The sequence below is a fragment of the Uloborus diversus genome, chromosome 8 (genome assembly GCF_026930045.1).
Source record: "Uloborus diversus isolate 005 chromosome 8, Udiv.v.3.1, whole genome shotgun sequence".
NCBI lineage: Eukaryota > Metazoa > Arthropoda > Arachnida > Araneae > Uloboridae > Uloborus > Uloborus diversus.
In genome coordinates, this window is record NC_072738.1 from 147,171,834 (window position 1) to 147,194,720 (window position 22,887).

Sequence of the window (22,887 nt, forward strand, 5' to 3'; positions counted from 1 at the left end):
TACATAATGATTCTTATTATTTATAGTGCAGCTCTGGTTCGTTGAGTTGTGACCTTGACTATGTTTACCTGTTTTAGGGGAGTTTAGTGAAAAATAGACGTGTTATTGTCTCGGATTTTAGTAGGAATATTTTTGAAAAATACTAAGATAGTTTCTCAACTCAACTTAGGCCAATTACCCCTCCCTATTTTCCGAAACAGAGGTAAACATTGTCAGAGTCGGAACTCAACTTCTCAGACCCTGCATGTTAATCACTATCAAAACATATTATCAAATTATCATACCGTGGCACGAGTTTCATTCTCGATGACGTCAGTAGCGTTACTCGATCATTGGCTATTATTTACATGATGATTCTTATTATTTACTATTCTTATTATTTACTATCGTGAGGCACTAATGTCATGATTAAATGTGTTTCGTCGAGAATATTAATTTGTAGCAACCCTTTGTTTCGAATACTTAACCCATCAGTTTCTCGTGGATGAGTTTTAGGTCTTAATTGCTAACATCATTTAATGATAAACGTTCTCTTCCTTTGTTCTACTTATAGATCTTGCAAGCCACACCCACCATGTCGTCGAGCGAGGACGAGAAAATGAGAGAGATGGAGAGCGCTCTCGCATCTCAACAGGTGGTCAACTATCAAGCCACGGGTGGCATACCTGCCAAGCCAGATCAACAAGAACCCAAAGACAAGTAAAAAAAAAACTGCATTTCTTTTGTTTTCTGTTTCCAAAAATTGATAGAATTTAACGATGCCAAAAACAACCGAATATGTACGGTAGTGTCAACCAACGCTAAGCTGCTAGAAATAAAAACAGTAAAAATATATATATTCAGGAAAAACATGAAATATCAAGAAACAGAAAATGTCAAACCGACAAAATGCAAAATTTGAAAGAATTAAAAAGAGGAAAAGCAATACAAAATAAGACCAAATAAATTACGTGAAACAGGGACTGACACGTCATCAGGGGGAAGGCCTGCCCCTTACTTCTCAAGGTTCTTTCTATTTAGCATAAGAGAAGGTCCCAAAAACATAATACCTCTCCAACAGGTAGCATGATCTTGGGACCCCCAAAATTGCGGGTATCATGCCTAGGGGGGGGGGGGGAAGGAAACCAAACGTCAGCAGCCAACAAAAGCAAATCCACCGCCAAAGACGAAAGAAAATAAAAGCGACCAAGTACAGTTTACACGACAGAACAAGTTGGGGTTTTCTGAGTTTTTCACCCCTCTGTATCTCAGCCCTATGAAGATCCCCGGAGTTGATTTTTGGTACACTCAATCTCTAGTGGCCCCTGACGACGTAAACCAAAATACAATCCCCTGGACCATCAGGGGGAGGAGGAATTTAAGTTATAAAATCGTTGTTCAAAAAAGTTTTCGCTTTCTTTGACAGGGCTACGGCGCAGACGAAAAAAGGAATCAAGCTGAAATTTCGCACACACATTCCTTGTGCCCTACTGATGTGCCTTTTGTGTCATTTGACCCCCCTCCCCTTCCCCCTCGTTTTTACCCCACAAATCGTACCTTCCCGGGGCTTTGCAGCAGCCCCCCGGGGGGCTATGGTAATGATTTTTTGTATACATATTTTAGGGGGGGGGGCCATTGAGGACATATACAAAAATTCAAACCCCAGGGACATCATGGGCCGGAGTAATTAAAGTTTGAAAATCACTAATTACCCCTAAATTCATATGTACTTTCTTTCAGCTCATAGGGTTTGTTCATCTCTGACTGCAATTGCATGACTAGAACAGATCTAAGATCTAAAGATTATTCAAAAGTTGTCTTTGGAAATCAAATTTAATCAAGACTAATGAAACAGGTCCTACAGTTGCAATAAAGTTTATTCATTTCCAAGATTACATTAGCTAAATAATTTAAATAAAAAAAACGCCCTATGGAAGTGGTTAAAACCTTTTTTAAATAACCCCCGTTTTTCCATGAAGAAATTGTTCTATTATTTTATCAGTTATTAAAAAAAAATCTCAAGGAAGTGAAAGCATCAGTAACTTGCAAATTATTAAAGGCATGTAATGTTTATAACTATGGAAATATCTTGTAAAATTACAATTTTATACATTACAGGTACCACATTGTCCGACTGACCATGTATCTCTTTGGAATAACTTCTCTTCTCCCGTGGAACTTCTTTATTCAAGCCAATGATGTAAGTATTCACAACAGTTTCGTTACTATTTTTTCTAAATAAGCTTCGGCATTTAAATTTAAAACATACTTCATCGGGGCAAATATAGGATTTTTACTTCCTTTTCCAAAAAAGGAAGTATTGTATTTGCGAAAAAATTTTCACTCAAAATTCGGCCTTAATTTACATTTTGCTCACCCCCGAATTAATGTTGAGTTTTTTTTTTCGACTCAACCACAAGTGGATATATGCTAGAAACGTACAGTCACCCGAAATATCCATTTTGACGACCCCCGAGTTAATTACAACGAATTTTCTCGTGACGTCCGTATGTACGTATGTATGTGCGTATGTGTGTATGTATCTCGCATAACTCAAAAACGGTATGTCCTAGAAAGTTGAAATTTGGCACGTAGACTCCTAGTGGAGTCTAGTTGTGCACCTTCTCTTTTAGTTGCATTCGGATGTTCTTAAGGGGGGTCTTTTGCCCCTTTTTAGGGGGAAATCATTGTTAATTTCGATGTAAACTCAAGTGGTGTTATAATTTGTCGGACACTTGGCGATATATCGCCAGTCTTTTGGTCACCAAGTTTTTTCGCCAACTTGGGAACAAATTTGGCGATTTTTTTTTTTTTTTTTTAAATTTGGTTTCACTTTGGCCATTGTTGGTGATATTTAGAGAGTAAACAATTGAATCACATTAAAATTGCCAAAAATGTGGAAATTACATTAAATTGAAGTAAAAGGAAATCATGTGATGCACACATCAGCTCGTTACTTGATGGAATTCGTACAAACTTTAGTAAAAAAGGACACGAGGAAAGAACTTCATGATAGTGTTGGAAGCTTGGAAAATTTAAAATGAAACAGTTCTCTGTTCTTCTGACTCTTGACGTGCAAAGCGTTAATATTATTGATCTCGATCCGGTAACTTAACTGTTTTACTGGTAAGACAGTGTCATTTCAGGGGAATGAAGAAACGAAAAAGCGGTCAACAATGAACGCTACATACTGGAGTTTAAGGATCATCCATTGGAGTTAGGGTTACAATTTCAGCTATGAAAATATCACCAAACAGGCAATGGCTTCGTTCAAATGTAGAAGCAATATTCACCCGTCATACCTTGAAGGGCGACTTTCTAGTTTAAATATAAAAGCTACTAACATGATTTCTGAGTCTGTTATTTTTTTCGTAATACTCCTTATTTTCTCAAATTTTGCTAAAAACTTTCATAGTTTTCCCCCAGATCAACGTTTTCTATGTTGTGCTCCGCTGAACACAAGGGTTCCATGGAGACCAAGCAAGGGTTCCACGGAAGTCTAATTATTTATTTTCCTAACTTTCTTTTTAGAAAACTAAAAAAATCTGTTAAAATAGTGAATTTTCAAAACTTAAATTTTTTAAAAAATTTGTTACTACAAAATTTTGTTTTCAAAGTTGTTTTTAGATTTTTTTTTAATTAATTTTGAAATTATATTCTAACAAAATTTTATTTTAAATAATTTCCACCTTTAACTGTAAATAAAACATTTCAAGAATGTTGTCGCAAACTATATTACTTATGAAAAAAAACAGGGGTTCCACGAAAAAGTGGTTATTTAAAAAGGTTCCACTTATTAATAAAACTAAGAAAGGCTGCTCTGAATACTAAAAAAGAATGGTTGAAAAACAATATTCAGAAACTTTAATTTTGTTTCTCTGTGTTTGATATTGTAATGCTGAACTAAAAATATTTTCAGTAAGTTACCGCCCTGTAGCCAGGGCTAAGGCAGAAATACATGAAGTACATCGCCAGCTCAGTCAATTCCAGCCGAGGACTGCAAATTCGTGCTTATTAGCACTCATCAACCCGGCATAGGAAAGTGACTGAACTGGGGGTGGACAGGGGCGGCATTTCAGCATTTCGTTTGGGGGGTCGAGTTTTTTGCATTGAAAAGGAATAGATGGAGAGAGTGCAACCCTACTATCCCGATACAGCAAGCAACAGTACCATGTGACATGGGGAGCAATTTCGAGTTGACCGTAACCGCTAAAGAAGTTTTCTTTAGCTGAAGCCACGCATGATAACAACCTTTAACCGTAGAAGGGAAAAAATTAGATTTATAGTAATAGTGCAGTATTCTAGCACTGTAAACTGTGAGGAAAAGCCACACCAGGAGGTCCAGTAACTTTTCCCTAGCATGTACGAATGTTTTTTACTTCTAAATAAAGAAAAAATAACATTTATATGCATTTAACGAGAACATATTCCACAGTTGGCTGTAATTTTTAAATTTTTGTACTTATTTTATCTATAAAAGTTATAAAACATTGTATATTTTGAGTGTAAGTAACATTTTAGTTCCATAAAAACACTTTTTACTTAACTAGTAATTATTTTAACGGCTCTTAAGCATTTTGTGTACATTTGCTTTGTTGGCGAGTATCTTCTCGCCAAGCTCCTGTGAACAGCAGATGCGCAAGAATAAAGATCTGCTATTTTTATGCTTCAATTTAAATACTAGTATGCCTGCGTATGAAATCATTTCAAAACATTGATTACAATACATATGAATCCATAAATTTTCAGTCAATAACAGAACATTTTAAACTATTTGTACATGCCCGTCATTTCAGGGAATAAACATCAAAATACATGAAAAATGCAATTGCATTATATTTTAAAATCCGGAAAGAAGTGTGGAGAGGGTGTTTGAATGATAGGCCTGTATTTGTATCAGTTATTTATTTATTTATTTATTATTATGCAGTAAATTAGTTGGAGCCAGAGTTGCTCTGATTTGTAGCCCCGACTTCATAATAAGCGCCGTCGCGTCGTCTGAAAAATATTTAATGCCAAAATAGCGATTGCGTGCTAAAACGCGACAACTTCCCGGCCAAACAAGTCACCCTGACCTGGGAAACATTGGGTCCCAAGCTTATTTCACTGAGACATTTGCTATGGCTCCCTCCATTAGTATTCCTTCTCAATGGTTTTTTTAAGCATGAATTTCCTCAGTACGGTATAAAATACATATCGGTTAACAGGAAGTGATAATAAAATGGTTTTAATGGTAAGAACAATAAAGCAATATTGAAGTTGAGACACAAATGTTATCTACTATAAAATGACTGACCTGATTGAAATAGTCAAAAAAGAATGGAAGCAAGAAAGTTATATTAAAAAACACATTTCCTTCAAATTCCGCTCTTTAAAGTAACAAAGAAAACATTTTAAATTGGGCTAGTATTTATTTAGCGTCATTAAAAAGTATGGTCGCAATTCACAAAACAATTCCTCGTCTCTCATGCTATAAATTTTACTTATAAGTGTAATATTTTCTTTTTCGCTTTCTATAACAGATCTACATAATATTGAACACACCAATGATAAATATATCTCATCAAATCCTGTCTCAATTTCTTGAGAAACTGAACTGATCATTTTATTCAAAATAGTGATTTAATATTTTGACTAAAACTTCGTGTGGTTTTGTCACCTCTTCTTCGTTGGCATACACTAAAAAACTGTTATGGAAAGTTCTGTCAAAGTTTTACACTTTGTTCAAAGGCTCAAGCATGCATTAGTGCGAAAATTACTAAGAGTTTCAAATGTCAATCCAAAAATTAAGGTTAGCGGATTGAAATTTTTGTGATAGAATGTAGCATTGTTCAAAACACGCTCCGCAGTATAAATAAAGTAAACAGAAATTCAAACGAAGTCATACATATTAAAATGACATCAGATTTCCTATCACTGAAAAGGTCGCTTTCCAGTCATTCTTCCAGGGGCTTTTATAGATTTAATTTTTGTATACCATCGCGTGTCACTCAGAGATTGTCGAGTAAAGAGCCTCAAGATATATTTGTTGATGTATTTTGTGACGTGGGATGTTTTTGGTAAAGAGCATATCTTTGCAAAGAGTTTCTAAGAAAGCATATAATGCATCGAGTTGCTAAAATGTTTCTAGTACAAGGAATCAATGAACACCTATTAGCTAAACATTAAGTTATAATATGAGCATAAAAATTTAATGTAAAATGACATGGAGTTTACTCGTAAAAATTGCGCAGTCTAAACACTGTACGGACATCTCATAGAAGATGCACTCTCATAACATAGAGTACACAATTTTGAAATATTTAACCCATATGAAGAGATTACTTCTTTAGTTAAGGCTAGCAATTATTCTCCATATGTTTTTTCTGTTCTTAAAATGCAAGCAAATAATTTTCTAAGTTATCTAAATTGAATTTAGCCATTTTTTTTTTATTATTCTTAGTGAAAAATTTGGGGGTGCAACCGCCCCCTCTCGCTCCCCCCTATTTGCCGCCCCTGGGGGGTGGAAAACCTCTTAGGGAAGCCAAGAGTGCCAAACAAACTGGTAGCTAATACAGAATTAGCACTGACCAGACGAGTGACCGAAGCAATGGTTCGTTTCAACTCGAATATTGAAGGCAAGGCAGGTAAATTCAGCAAGTTACCGCCATATAGACAGGGTTAAGGCAGAAATACATGAAGCCAGCTCAGTCAATTCCAGCCGAGAACTGCAGTTTCGTGCTTATTAGCACTCATTATGCCGGGCTGATGAGTTAATAAGCACGAAATTGCAGTCCTCGGCTGGATTTGACTGAGCTGGCGGTGTATTTATGTAAAAATACTTTGCTTATCAGTTTTATCGAGCAGATTTTTCTTTATAGTACTGGATGTACAAATTTCGAAACACAAGTGCCCCGTTTGATCCTGCATCGGAAGACAAGACGAATTTGCAAACCATCTTCTCTAGCTACCTCGCTATTGCCAGCAAAGTCCCTTACGTCTGCTTCCTGCTCGTCAACGCCTACGTCAGCAATAGGTAAGCTTGACTTAATGATAGTTTCTCGTCGATTTCTTTTTCTTCAAGCATCAGTCGTATCTAGGACCTCGTAATTTTATGCTTATTTATTGAATTTAAGTGCTATTCTCGTTAGGCGCTGTCCATAAATGATGTCACACTTTTTTTTTTTCAATTTTTTTTACCACTTTTCACTCTAGGGTCCCCCGTACCTACCACTATTTGTGGCTTAACCAGTCGGATGGGACCCTGAAGACAGCTCTGATTTTTTGATCCAAACCAGAAACCGAGCCCTGTTCCAGCATCCCCAAAGGTATCGTTTCACTTGGAAGACTTTGTGACCACGAGCATATTCAACGTCCCCCATCACCATTAATGAAGACGGTGGATCTTCGACCGGCTAGGATCGAACCCCGAGCCCCTCCGGTCACATGTCCGACGCCTTACCGATCAGGCCACCACGCCCCCTTTTTTTTTACCACTTCCCGCCCTTTTTTCACAAAGTGTCCCACTTCCCCATACCCCATTGTCACATGTCACGCTATTTTTTCATGAACATCCTTAGAAAAAATGCGTGGATGTCACACTTCTTGTCACCTCTTCTTTCCCCCTTGTCACAAACTGTCACAATTTCACAAGCCCTTTCCCCCTCAGGGAGTGACATCCTTTGTGGACAGCCTCTTATACTACTCTAACTTGCGATATTCTGGAAAATTTTATTTCGAGAGTTAGTACAAGTATTACAAATCAGAGTAGTTATGGTTACATGGTTGCAGTTCAAGGGCTGTAGAGTTAGCAGTAAAACTAGTTAAAAATTAGTTTTAAAATTCATCGTTACTATAGGGTGCCGGGTTTGATGCCATCCGGTTAAAGATTCTCCGTGTTCTCCAATGGCCATTGGTGTATGTTAAATCTGTCGTAGTCACTTTCAAAATCCCATGTTGCAAATCCAAATAAATTGCTCTGTGAGTGTTGGATCGAGGGTTTCTCGATTCCTGGTCTGGATCAAAAGACAGAGCTGTCTGCAGGGCTCCATCCAACAGGTTAAATTTCGCGTAGTGGTAGGTACGAGGGAACCCGTTAACGGTAAATTGAACCGTTGTTTGAGGCATTGTGAGCTTTTAACTTTGATATTGCAAGGTTATGGATAACTTTTATTGTGTTAAAATTAATGGCAAAAGAGGCACTCACTAATTTCAGAGTTAAGTTAGATTTCATGAAGCAACCCTTAGAAATGGTTTAACCAAACCTGATAAAATGGTGTAAACCCAATTCAAGATCAGTTGTTGACGTAAGTTAATTACTTATTTGTTTCTCCTTTTCTTCCCACTTTCGAACTCCGAACTCCTATGGTTACAACAAACTTATTAGCTTTTGACACAAGTGGTTGTCAGTAAATAAATAATGCAAATGAACAATCACGAACGAGAAATATAATTGTTTTGACATTTTCTGCCATCATAATTTACAGTCGGACCATTCAGTAGCCTCAACAACGATTTCATGACAACTCGGAATCGACAAAATTATTATTAGCTTTATTTCAATGCCATTCCTATTTTAAATATTCTTAAGAAATGTTTTACTTTTGATACTTGATACATGATCTCTTTGGAAGTGTTTCTTTCAGACCTTTTGCTCTCGGGGGGGGGGGCACTTTGGAAGTTTGGGAAGGGGGCAAGGGCGTATTAAAGGGGGCGGGGCACTTTAAGAGTTCGGAGGGGGTCAAGAGCGTATTTTAGGAGTAGGACACGCACCCCCCCCCCTCCATTCAAAATTATCAATTCTGAATAATTTTATAATATCAATTTGTAAAGTTACCTTCATGTTTGGCTCTCCCGCCCCTCCTAAAATAAATCCCTGTATGCGTCCACCCGCGGGACAGTATGAGTTTTAAAAAACACTACTGGTTCATTATATTGTTTCCATTAAAATGTAACAGATCATAAGTCTGACAGCACTGCAATATTATGAAAAACAGAAGAAAAAAAATTAGAAAATACAAAAAAAAAGAAAAGCAATAAAATTATTTCTTAACCATTAAAGTGTACACAAAGTCACTCTAAGCGAGAAAATATTATTAAGTTTCATATTGACGGTCTTCCGCTACATTGCAAATGCTTAAGAAACTTTTAAATTTATAAAATACCCAACGAAGCATGAATATCATGTAGTAAATTATTTGAAACTCAGCACATTTACAGAAACAAATATTCGCTGAATTGCTCCTTTGAAGTCGAATTTTCTTTCAGTAAATTGTCTTACATTTCTTAAAACTGACAATAACATGCAATAAAATAAAAAATATATTAGATTTAAAAAATAACTCTAAGTTTTACAGGAAAAAAAGACTAGGAAAATGATTAGAGCCCGGCACAAAAAAAAAAAAAAGCTTTTTTTTTTAACACGCTTTTATTAGCTTCACCTGTATGTATGTATGTATCTTGTAACGGAATCTTACAGCTCAAATTTTGCCCACTTCCTGCGATCAGATTCTTTTGAAATTTGGCACGCGACCTCAAACCCGATGACAATGCAATATTCTATAATCAAATTAATTAATTAACTCTTTTAATTGTTAGTTTCCTCCAATTTTAATCAATATTTTGGCATAAATCCAACAATGTAAAAAAGGAAAAAATTTTAAAAAATACATTAAAAAATGCTCGCAAAAATTATTTTAAAATATCAACAGAAACCTTTAATTTTTCTGTATCAGACAAAATTTGTTCCAATGTTCCAAGGTAATTAGAACATGAAATATAATTGTTTTTAACTAATTTCATGCCAAAATTTAGGTGAGCCTTCAATTGGAAATTCATTGCTGATCAGACCATTGTTGAACAAAACTTTTATTCAAATGCATCTCAAATTTTCAAAGTAATATAAATATGATTTCCGCAAACATACATCGATGACTCACAGTAGCTTCCCATCGGGATGCCCTTGTCTTAACTGAGACTTTTACGAAAAGAAGTAATTGCAATTTTACCTGATAATTCTCCAACATAAGACTAAAAAACAGAAAAATAAAATAATAGTTTAAAAAAACTAAAAAAACACGCTTTCGTAGCAAAATGAACTAAAAAGTGAAAAATAATCTTTGGATGATAGTAGTTGACCAATCACTTAATTTTAATGGAATACAAAAAAGCGTGGGGGGCTTCTTATCAGTTGTCTTGAATTTCTTCTATTTAATGTCCAAGCAAAAATGCAAATAGACAGCACCCCACGCTTTTTCGTATTACATTAAAATTAAGTGATTGGTCAACTACTATCATCCAAAGATTATTTTTCACTTTTTAGTTCATTTTGCTACGAAAGCGTGTGTTTTTAGTTTTTTAAACTATTATTTTATTAAAACTTACATGAAGAAAGAAGTAAAGAAAAATCTTGTGAAAAACGCAGTAATATGCATTTTTTTTAATTACCATTTTTATGCATTTATATGCACTAAACATCCGAAGGGACCAAAATTAGCGATTACATGTGCACATATGCAAAAGACGGTTTTGTAATGCGTGCAAAAATAAATAACTAATCTTTACTAATAATAAAGCTGAAAGTCTCTCTGTCTGTCAGGATCTCTGTGACGCGCATAGCGACTACCGTTTGGCCGATTTTCATGAAATTTGACAAAGTTAGTTTGTAGCATGGGGGTGTGCACCTTGAAGCGATTTTTCGAAAATTCGATGAGGTTCTTTTTCTATTCTAATTTTAAGAACAAAATTATCATAAGATGGACGAGTAAATTACGAAATTATCATAACGTGGAACCGTAACATGGGTACAAGCCAATTGGCGAGAAAATTCACCATACATTATTTGTAAATATACAGGCGAACCAAAAGACCTTTTGATTTTTCTATTGCGGGCAAAGCCGTGCAGGTACCACTAGTTAAATAAATAAATAAAACTAAAATTTAAAAAAAAAAACTTGGAGTAATTGAAAATTTTCAAATTTTTTGGATTGAAAAAAAGGGACATGATAAATTTGAACATAAGTATGAACTGTCAAATAAGCACGCATGTGAAACTTTCAAAGAGTTGTTTTCTTTTACTTAAAATTTAAAAAATGTTATGAGGATAATGTAATGGGACCCCAAATTATTTTCAATTTAGGATTTCTTTCGCACTGTAAACAGAGTCGGATGTAAGAACTATTTATCATTAAGTAGATAGAGATTTTTATTTAAAAAAAAAGCATTTTATGAATGGAAGTTTCTTATTTTTTAAACAACTTCATTGAAATTAGTTTTGATAAAGCTGCCAAGCTAAAAAAACTTGGAGAATGATTTCTGGACACCCTTGTAAATAAAATATTGGAGTTCATTCTTTTATACAATTTTTAAAGCGAACAGAACAGTATTATCACGAGTGATTACTGTAAATAAATTTTTAAACTAAAGAAAAAAATAATATTAAAAAACAAAAACTTCCCTCAAAATAATTTGTGTTTGACTCTGATTGCAAAGATGTTCGGTAAAGACAATAAAGATTTATGTAGGGAAACTTAAACAAGTTCACACGTTAGAGGGCTTAAAGTTCGATAATGATTATGAAATTCGTAACTCCAATAAACTATAGGGGGCGCTGCAGCCACTGTCTAATGGCGGGTGAAAAAAGGTAAAACAAACAAATGCCGTAACTTATAACTTGCTTTGACGCTGTAGTGAATGACATTAATTTTTCATCGTGCTTATGGGAAGCTTTCTTTTCTATTCTTCTGAAATTACATTACACCACAAACTGTCTGAAGCCTGCAATTTACCCCCGAAGAAAATCACGTGGAATGGAGTGTTTTACCTTTTTTTTTTTTTAGTATTGTTAATCAACCGCAAGGTAGCGTATTCGCGCTCTGGAATTGCGAATAAATCTGCTCTTCTCGGAGAAAATCCGTGTAGATTTTCAAAATTATTCTAATTGGCTAAAAGTCTTCTCGATCTGAAAACTGGGATGACATAAAGGAATGGAAGGGGGGGGGGGGTAATAATAGTAAAGGATGCCGAATTTTCATAAATTTCTTTTGGAGAGAAGACGTTGATGACACCATGTTGTTTGTCATATAAAAGAGAAACGAACACAGGCGCTGTAGGCATTTTCATTACAGCCCGCCAAAGATAACTCAGTCCACTATCCTTTCCCCTCCATACAATAATCCTAATCCAGGAAATTTCTGATTTCCAACGAGATTTACCACGATTGCCCTCAAAGTACATGTCTTAAGGTTCCGATAAATATCTGTATTAACCAATGTATTATGTGAGTTAACTAGATAGATAATAGTTAACATATATCCAACCACCTCATCCCTATCACAACAGCAATAATTACGAACAACAAGCGAAAGAGGGTAATAAAAAGGGGAAAACATATCTTTTTAGTTAATTAACTGCACATATTTTTTTCATGGAAAAAAATGTGCTTTAAACAGTTTGTTGCCAGCGAAGAACTTTCCATCGAGAGTGACAAAATGGAGACACTGCTTTTCGCTGTTTCACTGATTCACATTTCTTGTTTAATTCTTCCAAACGTATTTAGTTCCATTGTTTTTCTATCCAATTTAAATTCAGTCTATCAGCAGACGATGGTTGAAAGAACTTTAAACGAAAAAAAGTGTATCCTATAGCCATTTATTACCAACGGTCTCGGAGAAAGTAATCTGCGCTCTGCACTACTGGACAAAAGTATTATATTTGAGAAGTTTTACTTTTTTTTCAAGTGTGAGACTTTTTTTTTTTCCAATTCAACTGATACTTTTTTGCGTCAAAACGTTAAATTAGTTAAAGACAAGAAATAATTAAGTTATTTACCACAAGTAATAGTTTAATTTCATTTAAAAAATGTAATATAAAAAAAATAAGTGTTATCAGAAATTGGAATCTATTTCGACTCCCCTCAAATGAACTGAAATATAGATACAATTTCAAGATGGTCTGAACAGAAAAAAAAAGAGTGCAACTAAACCGAAATAGATAATGTTTGTGGGCTGTCTTAGCCCGGTCAATTTAGACATAAAAATAGAGATCAAATAACAAAAATTCCGGGGAAAGCTAAATTTTTGTAGGGACCTTGGGCTTACTATTACAAATAAGGTGCCAAAAGTCCCCATCGATCCCATGTGCGCTAAAAAAGTTATTCGGGGGTCAAAGGTCAAAATTTTAGGTTTTTTGGATTTTTCTCAAAAACGGTAAATTTTATCGAAAAGTACCGCAGATCAAAGTTGTAGATCTCAAAATTCTCTATAAAAATGGTCCTTATGATTTTTTTCTCCAAGACCAAACCTTCCCAGATATTGCGTACTCTCAAAAGACAGCCAGTCATTTACAGAATCCCCTCTACTTGCATGGCCTTGAATAACATCTTGCTATTCTAGTCCGTGTGGCATCGTTCACGTACCCAAAGGGGCCGGACCGGACCGGACCTACTGCGGGCATGGGCGCACCCCTCAATATCGCGGAGCCCCCCCCCCTAAGAAGCAAGAGTCAAACTCCAAAAACTGAGAAAAATACCCCTCAAAACAACCCCCTTTTAAAAGTTTTTTGAGCTCTCAAACTGTAACCACATTTCATACAATAAAACACAGTTTGGCTGGCGAGTCGCATTATTATCTTGCCTTCTGACAATGTTTGGCCTTAGTGATACATTGTGAGTAAGATTTCTAGATTCTAATCTGACTGTAAGAAATCCATCTCTCTTGGTTAGACAACTAACTGTGTTTGACGCTTCTTTGTCTAATTTTACGCATCGTCTCACTGCTTTAGTATAACATGAGGTATTGGAAATCATAATTCAGTAGTTACACCCTCAAGCACCATTTCTTTTAAAGTTTTATCTGATATTCCTTTTTTAAGAAGATGATCCGAGTTTTCCCACTTCTGCTTATCAAAGAACTCAAGTTAAAATCTGAAATTGTAAATTTTCGCTATACAATCGAATTTTTTAAACTTGCCATCGTACTATGTTTAGAACATCAGCTTTTGTTCTGCAAACTGGTTACTTTGAGAATCTACAAAATATAACACTACGCATTGCGGATGACCATTATCAGAGAACTTGTTTCAAGACGAATTACGACGATCAGTTCGAAGATTGAACATGTATGATTCCAGAACATGTTATGAATGATGTTCCAATTATGAATGAACATGTATAATTCCAGATTTCAATTTTGAAGCAGAGAAACTGCTATGAGCTCATCGATAAGCAGAACTGGTAAAGCTCGGCAGCTCCCTCTTTCAAAAAGGGGGACTTCCGATAAAACTTTGAAAGAAATTGCTTGGTGGCGTACCTACTGAGTAGTAGGGTTTTCAAAACTTCACGTCATACTAAAGCAGCGAGACGATAGGTAAAATAAGAAAAAGAAGTGTCAAGTACTCAAAACCTCACATGTCATATTAATGCAGTGAGACGATAGGTAAAATAAGAAAAATAAATGTCAGGTACAGTTTGCTGCCTAACCAAAAGGGATGGATTTATTCCAGTCAGATTAGAATCTAGAAATATTAAGCCACAATACCATCAAGCCACAATTTCAATCAAGACTGAAAATTTATGAGAAGTAAAATAGTTCAGTTCGCATGCCAAACTTATGTTTTATTGTAATCAATGTGGTTACAGTTTGAAGGCTCAAAACCCATTAAAATTTCGTTAGCAACGTCTTTTGTTTCAAAGGGTGACTGATGTGGGCTGTTGCAAGCCACATTATTTTAAAATTTTTATTCTTAACCTTTGTTCTCTATCATAGGTAAATTTGACATTTTGAGCCAAAGTTATCTGGTAAGTGGAGAATTAAACATTTATTTTACTAGATAAGAAATGCTTTTATTGCTTATTTTTTTCGTATCTATGTATAAGAATTAATTAATATGAAAGCAAACTTTTACAAATCATAACTTCTAATATTTTTTTTCTCTAAGTACGGAGCAACACGATGTTATTTAATCCTGACTATATTGGTCAAATTCAAGACTCAACGCATGTGTAGAACTTTAAAATACAGTTTATTATTAAAATGATCTTATGCAATGTGTAATCTACACAAAAATCTTGCTCTTAAGAGCGATAACATCAAATTTCTCAAATTTTAATATTTGATGAAATTATTATTACTTTTTCCAGTTTTAATGCATTTATGGTCAACTTCGAGGCGCGAGCGACACCTCAAGATATTTTTTGCGGTCGAAATCTCTTTGTTGAAACAAATATCTCTACAAAAGGCAACTTTTCCGGGCTATTACTTAGCGTTTATCAGATTTTGATTTTTTTCAATCCACCCTAATGAGCATGGCCAGTACTTCAAAAGTAAGTCCACCTCGAACAAGAGCGGGATTAAGTGAATCTGAATCTAGCTTTTGTTGTAAAAAACACTGCTTATTTTATGGCGAGGAAGCGGATGAAGAGGCTGAGAAGAACAAAACGCAGAATTATCGCAGAAAAATTTATAAAGTTTCCACACTTACATTCAAAGAATCCCTTTTAAAATTAGCTAAAGGTCGCTCTGAGGTGTGTCAAAAGCTGCTCTTGCACTTTTTAATTTTGAGTATGATTTAGTCGCTGCTTCATGAATTTTTCTTTCATTATTTTGCGTTTTCTTCTTCTAAGCCTCCTCATCCGCTTTACAGCCACAAAATAAGCAGTGTTTTTAAAAACAAAAGCTGGATTCAAATTCACTTAATCGCGCTACAGTACGAGGAGGACTTACTTTTGAAGTACTAGCCTCTTTATCCTCACGTTGCTGCAGAAATTGAATTTTTCTGGGTGTATGATTTTCTGCAATTCACGCGAATTGTAACTGACTTTTGACTTCTTAAATAATCAGCATTCTTATAACTTCTCCCGAGACTTGCATCGATTAACGTTTGGCATTCCACAACTGCCCAGCACAACAGTTTCACCTTCAGTCAAAAATTTATTGCAAATAAAGCGGAATTGTTACATTTTTCTTAAATATTGATCAGCACAAACAGTAGACGCTTGTAATAATACGTTTATTCACTCGAACTGCACGTTTAACTCTAAAAGAAGCAGGTACGTCAGGGGGTGCCCCCCCCCCTGGGAGGGGTCATGGCCCTGACTGCGCCATCGAAATTTTTAGGGGGATTGTTTTGAGGAGTATTTTTCATTTGGGGGAGGCATGCTTTTGGGGGGGATTTCCGCGAAAACGAGGGGGGTGCGCCTTTGCTCTTAGTGGGTTGAGCACCTCTGGGTACGTGAACGATGCCACACGGACTAGAATAGCCAGATGTTATTCAAGGTCACGCGAGTAGAGGGGATTCTGTAAGTGATTGGCTGTCTTTTGAGAGTACGCAATATCTGGGAAGGTTTGGTCTTGGAGAAAAAAATCATAAGGACCATTTTTATAGAGAATTTTGAGATCTACAACTTTGATCTGCGGTACTTTTCGATAAAACTTACCGTTTTTGAGAAAAACCAAAAAAACCTAAAATTTTGACCTTTGACCCCGAATAACTTTTTTAGCGCACATGGGATCGATGGGGACTTTTGGCACCTTATTTGTAATAGTAAACCCAAGGTCTCTACAAAAATTTAGCTTTCCCGGAATTTTTGTTATTTCAATTGTCTAAATTGACCGGACTATCTCTCGTTTGTTTACAGTGGCAGCTTATTTAGGCAAGAGATCCACAAGGTTTTGGAATACTTCTTTCATTATTTCATGGTGACAAACTTCACTTATTGTTTCCGTAAACTTTCTTTCTACATTTGTATTTAAAAAAATAATAATAATTTGAATTTTGACATCTGGAATTCAAATTATGTTTTTCGCAATCACGAGTGTGTTTGTGTATGTAGGCGTGTGTGTTTGTGTCTGTGTGCAGGCATGAGTGTGTGTATGTGTATGTGTATTTGTGTCTGTGTGTGTAGGTGTATGAGTGTGTGGGTGTGTGTAGGTGTATGTAGGAGTGTGTGTGTGTAGGTATGTGTGTGTATGTGTGTATGTATGTATGAATGTATGTGTGTGTAGGTGTGTGTATGCGTGTCTGTGTAGGATATGAAGGCAACCTGGAGACTGTTTTCGCTAGAGAAGCAGCATCGCGAGGCCGGCCGACGGTGGTGCTGCAGAGGGAGGCGGGGGGGGGGGGGGATAAAATCATAGGAATTCAAAACAGTCAAATGAGAACAATAAGCAATGTGACTGCTAAAAAAAATCAGTTTAATTTCAAACATTCAATTTTTAGTGACTAATCTTATTATCGACTTCTCAAACTTGCCATATTTTTGGCTAGTTGTGTAAGTAAGAACAGTAAACAAAATACCTAACGTAACGGCGGGTGTGTTTTGATCTGGCTGCTGATCTTGGCGCTGATCCAGGGGAGCCTACCTAAGGGGGTTATGGCGCAGAATGTGCCATAGAAATTTTTAGGGGGGCCGCACAGGGCTCACCAAGCACATTTGACGTCGTGCGAAAGATGACCGGCGATTTCTTCATTTTTCCGTTTGGTTACACTTTCTAATAACCACATCCTAGAGTGGTTCAAAAAAACTTTTTTTCAGCTAGAGTCCAAGACCCCCCCCCCCCCCTATTTTTTTATACTTACTAATAGTATTATGCTGTATAAGGTTTAGCTTCTTACCCAAATTTTAAGAGGGTGCTCAATGACCCCTTAATTTAACATTTGCTGTAACATAGAAAGTGCCGAAAATTTAGGAACATTTAATTTCCTCAGCTGTTTTCTTTTTTTTGTAAACAGTTTTTTTTATTGCAATGTTTTTTCATATTACTAGTGTATATTATAATATGTAGCATTGTTTGTTCAGTTCAAAGTATTTTTAACCCCCCTTTTCATATTTATGAAGTTTGGGGGAGGGGGTTGAGCACCCTCTTTCAGTTGAAACAGGAAGCTAAAACTCTTCCAGTATATTACTATCCACAAGTCTAAAAATATTGAGAGGTGTCCTGTTATCTAGGAGAAACTTTTTTTTACATGTAATTTTGAACCACCCTACGCATCACCCGTTCGAAAGTTGATTCGAATTATTATTATTATCGTTGCTTCGTATGAAGGAGGCCCCACACTTCAGTGCCACTGTCAAATCTAAAGCGACCCATGCATTGGATACCGAAATCAACAACGGGACCACCTAAGAAAATAATTCTTTCATTTTGCAACACATTCAGAGTAAAAATCTTCACTGGTTTGGTGAAGAACTACTTGTGGACAGATCGTCGAGGCTAAATTTAGAATTTTCTGATAATGTGTATTGTGTATCTCAATTGACAGATTTTTTTCTGTCTTTCTTGATTAATATTTTTCTATTCTTATAGCATACAACGTAATGGCAAAGGAAAACAAATTCCATAAATTTTATGCTTGCAATACATGAAAAAATGTTACGCTGTTAACACGTGCCGTTCTTCGGTTAGAAGTATAAAAATAAAAATAAAATAATAGTTTAAAAAACTAAAAAAACACGCTTTCGTAGCAAAATGAACTAAAAAGTGAAAAATAATCTTTGGATGATAGTAGTTGACCAATCACTTAATTGTAATGTAATACAAAAAACCGTGGGGTGCTGTCTATTTGCATTTTTGCTTGAACAACAAATGGAAGAAATGTAAGACAACTGATAAGAAGCCCCCCACGCTTTTTTGTATTACATTAAAATTAAGTGATGGGTCAACTACTATCATCCAAAGATTATTTTTCACTTTTTAGTTCATTTTGCTACGAAAGCGTGTTTTTTTAGTTTTTTAAACTGTTATTTTATTTTTCTGTTTTTTAGTCTTATGTTGAAGTATTATCAGGTAAAATTGCAATTACTTCTTTTCGTAAACGTTGAATAGACGAAATTATTTATAAAACGAGTGCAAGGTAATATCTTAAAGTTAAGACAAGGAAACCCAATGGGAAGCTACTGTGAGTCATCGATGTATGTTTGCGGAAATCATATTTATATTAGTTTGAAAATTTGAGATGCATTTGCATAAAAGTTTTGTTCAACAATGGTCTGATCAGCAATGAATTTCCAATTGAAGGCTCACCTAAATTTTGGCATGAAATTAGTTAAAAATAATTATATTTCATGTTCTAATTACCTTGGAACATTGGAACAAATTTTGTCTGATGCAAAAAAATTAAAGGTTTTTTGTAGATATTTTTAAATAATTTTTGCGAGCATTTTTTAATGTATTTTTTTTTTTTTAATTTTTCCTTTTTCACATTGTTGGATTAATGCCAAAATATTGATTAAAATTTGAGGAAACTAAGAATTAAAAGAGTTAATTAATTTGATTATAGAATATTGCAATGTCATCGGGTCTGAGGTCACGTGCCAAATTTCAAGAGAATCTGATCGCAGGAAGTGGACGAAATTTGAGCTGCAAGATTCCGTTACAAGATGCATACATACATACATACATACATACAGGTGAAGCTAATAAAAGCGTGTTAAAAAATGATGGGCTTTTAATAGTATGAAATAACAACGCATTATTTTGAGATGATAACAGTGTTTCGTTTTGAGTATAAACTTTATTCATTTATTCTCATTTAAAAGCAATGAAACAGACATTAGGAACATGGGTCGTTTTCACTCCAATATAATGTTCCATGTTGAAAAGAAGTAGTTTCTTTAAACTGCCTCACCTTGCTTTTGAATGCAAAAACTTCTCATTGTTTCAACTCAAACAAAGCCATATAAAGCAATCCGTTGGATAGAATAATTTTTCGTTGTTTTTATAATGCATTTTTAGAGCTGATTTACAGTACTCTTTATCATAGTCGTGTCTGTATTACAACTGCACGACGATAGCTGCCGGACAATGCATTGTTAGCTCAAAGGACAAGTTTTCAACTCTCTCTCAAATTATGTAAGCTCTTTAATTCGGTTCGTTTCCTTCGGACCTTTCATCGCACACGTGTTAGAGGAAAAAATACCGCACGATGTGACCGTTGGAAATATTTCTACTGCGTTCTTTCTTCAAAAAAAAAAAAAAAAAAAAAGTCTATGTGAGAATTGTTCTTCAATAATAAATGATTGGTAATCGAGGGGGAAAAAACTTATATGTACAAGTTCGACATTCAGCGTCCTCATATATATAATAGCTAATGATCGAGTAACGCTGACGTCACCAACAATGGAACTCGCACCACGGCGTGATAATTTGATGTGTTTTGGTAATGTTTGACATGCAGGGAAATGCTTTATTTTGACAAGGCTGAACTGGATTCGGTAACTTAAATGTTTCACTGATAAGACTGTACCATTTCAGGGGAGTGAAGAAACAGAAAAGTGGTCAGCAGTTTAACGCTATCGTCTGCGTTTTAGGGTTACTGAAGTTAGGGTTGAAATTTCAACCCTTTAGTGAAATTTTTTATCAAAATATTACCAAATAGGCAATGGCTTCGTACAAATGTACAAACCAATTTCACCCGACATACTATGACGGGCGATTTTCAAGCGAGTAAAAATAACAATCAAAATACAGTGTTTCAAAGTAGTATATTTGTGTTATTAAATGCGTAGATAATACAGCTGTTATGAGGTTACTTGCACTATACGTTGCAGCAGGCCTTTTGTACGGAAAAATCAAAGGGGGGGGGGGGCTTTTTAAAGTTTTTCATTTCAACTGCATGAATCCCGCCATCTACCATTTCTAATTTACTTAGACGAAGAGTATTAGCGATTGCTCAAGAACGAATCCTGCTTACAGCTGGTGACAGTGTGCAAATCGAGTCTTTTGTAGAAAATTCAAAGAGATTCAATAATATCAATACCTCTCTACGTTAAAAATTTTCTAAATTTACCATTTCAAATAAGCGAAGAGGAAGAGATAGAAAAAATTGGGGGGGAGGGGGTCGTGATTATTTTTAAAAATTTTCACACCACAAACTGTCTGAAGCATAGATTTCACCACAGCGTGGAGAAACGTTGAACAGAATGTTGCACCTCTTTGTAGTTTCTTAAATCACCACAAAGGTAGCTTATTCAAGCTCTAGAATTGCGAATTCACTATTAAAGTCTGTACTATTGAAACGAAAAGTCATTAACAGTCATAGCTATTTTTCTCTCCCTTCAGGTTTCTGCCATCGAAGAGGATTCAATATCCCCTCCTGGGCATGATACTTTTGTTTCTAGTAACGACATCCATCGTGTTCGTAAATACTGATAAACGTAAGTGGCGTTCGCTAAATCATACGTACATACCTAAGTATGAACATTCCATTTTTACTTGTAGTTTCCTATTTTGTGTATTTCTTTTCATTTTGTTTTTACAAATACAGGATTAGCATAAAAGAATGTCCCCGTTTTAAAAATTTATATTGCATAAACTATTACACTTAGCACTATAAATGATGCATAAAAATAAAGATAAACTGTGAAAGGTTTTTTTTAACGTACGTAACTAATTAAACATGAACGTTCCGCACTAGCGCAGCCTGAAATTCCTTCTGGAGGGATTTTCTTTTTCGGTCACAACAGTCCTTACACGTGTATTAACCACGGATGTGGAGTCGGACAGATTTTGGAGTAAAGGATTCGGAGTCGGAGTCGTTAGAAAGCATGCCGACTCCAACTCTGGGCTTCTTTTTTTTCTTTCATTTTCACTGACTCTCCTTACATTTTTTAAAAACTGATTACCAGTTGGTTCGATTACATGTATAAAAAGCTACTAATGAGAAAATAACTGCCATTATGGCACTCAGCTAGCTTGAGTGCTTACCGAGCTTTCTGTAGCCGTCCCCTAGTTATCTTGCTTTTAACTTAACTAATAGCAACTGTCAGCAGACGGTTTTGCTGCCTAACATTTTCAAGTAATCACTTTCAAATAAAAATAGAAATATAGTGTTTTGTTCGATCTCAGTTATAAAATAGTAAAAGACACGTAACAAATTAGTAAGTTGAGGCTCGTAGCTAAGGTTGAAACGTTTAAGGGTGATTGGCAAATTCAAAAAAGTTCTGGCGCGAAAGCACGAATCTAAAAGATCCGATGAACGAATCTAATGCTTTTTTCTTTATTACGACTTTTTATAAAAAAAAAGTATGGAACAAAATAAGTGTAAATGATTTCTTAGTTAAAACACTCTATAATTGCAGTTAATCTTAAAATCTTCATATTAAGGTTAATTCTAAAACAGCCAATAAAATTTAAATTCAAAATTTAGCGAAGAAGAAGTATAGGTATAGTAAAAGCTATCCGTATAAATTTGTATACCGCCGCATTTCGTGTAAAATTTGTTCCTGACGTATATGTGCCCTATTTTAGTTGAAATTTTATTGATGAAATATAATTTAAAATATATTTGGGAAAATTTTCAGAATTAGAGTATTTATATTTTTTATAAACTCTGAAATTGACTTTGGGTGTCACCTACCAGATGGGTGTCACCCGGGGCGTACCACACCCTCTCAAGAACATAGACTTAGAGAAAAAGCTTTTTTTCTCTCAAGTTACAGCTTTTAAAAATTGAAAGCACACGATTTGATCAATATCTATTTGTTATACATTGAATTACTAGTAATCCTTTTAAATTTTTAAAGGGATTTGTGAGTCATCTCACTTTTAATCTCGTAACTATTGGAAAATTCGATTTTTAAATTGAATTTCTAATGTTGTAGTACAGTAAAACCTGTAAAGTTGACCACCTGCCTAAGTTGACCACTATTTTCAGGCGCAGAATTAGATATATATTATGTAATTCAACCTCTGTAAGCTGACCAACTGCTTAAGTTCACCACTAAAGTAGTGCACCGCAAGTGGTCAACTTACACAGGTTTCACTGTATGCGTCTTAGGTTTTCAATAAAATACAAAGTGCGAAATTTTCATAAAAGGAATTCATATTTAAAACTCTGTTTTGAGGTTTCTCCCCTTTCCCTGAACGGGGAAAGATTATTGAAAAAGTATAATTTAAAAAAAATCCAGAGTCGGAGTCCGGCGTTTCAAACTAC

The 22,887-nt window shown here is 35.2% G+C and overlaps 1 protein-coding gene across 1 annotated transcript in view; it reads left to right on the forward strand.

The window, feature by feature from the left end:
• The window catches only part of LOC129227254 (equilibrative nucleoside transporter 1-like), a 99,144-nt gene that overhangs the window by 33,755 nt on the left and 42,502 nt on the right, over positions 1–22,887 (forward strand). Inside the window, exons 2-5 of the mRNA XM_054861772.1 lie at positions 554–699; positions 2,098–2,179; positions 6,840–6,994; positions 21,015–21,109. Of these exons, the coding sequence (XP_054717747.1) occupies positions 575–699; positions 2,098–2,179; positions 6,840–6,994; positions 21,015–21,109 (457 nt within the window). The 5' untranslated portion in view covers positions 554–574. The remainder of the gene's footprint in view (positions 1–553; positions 700–2,097; positions 2,180–6,839; positions 6,995–21,014; positions 21,110–22,887) is intronic.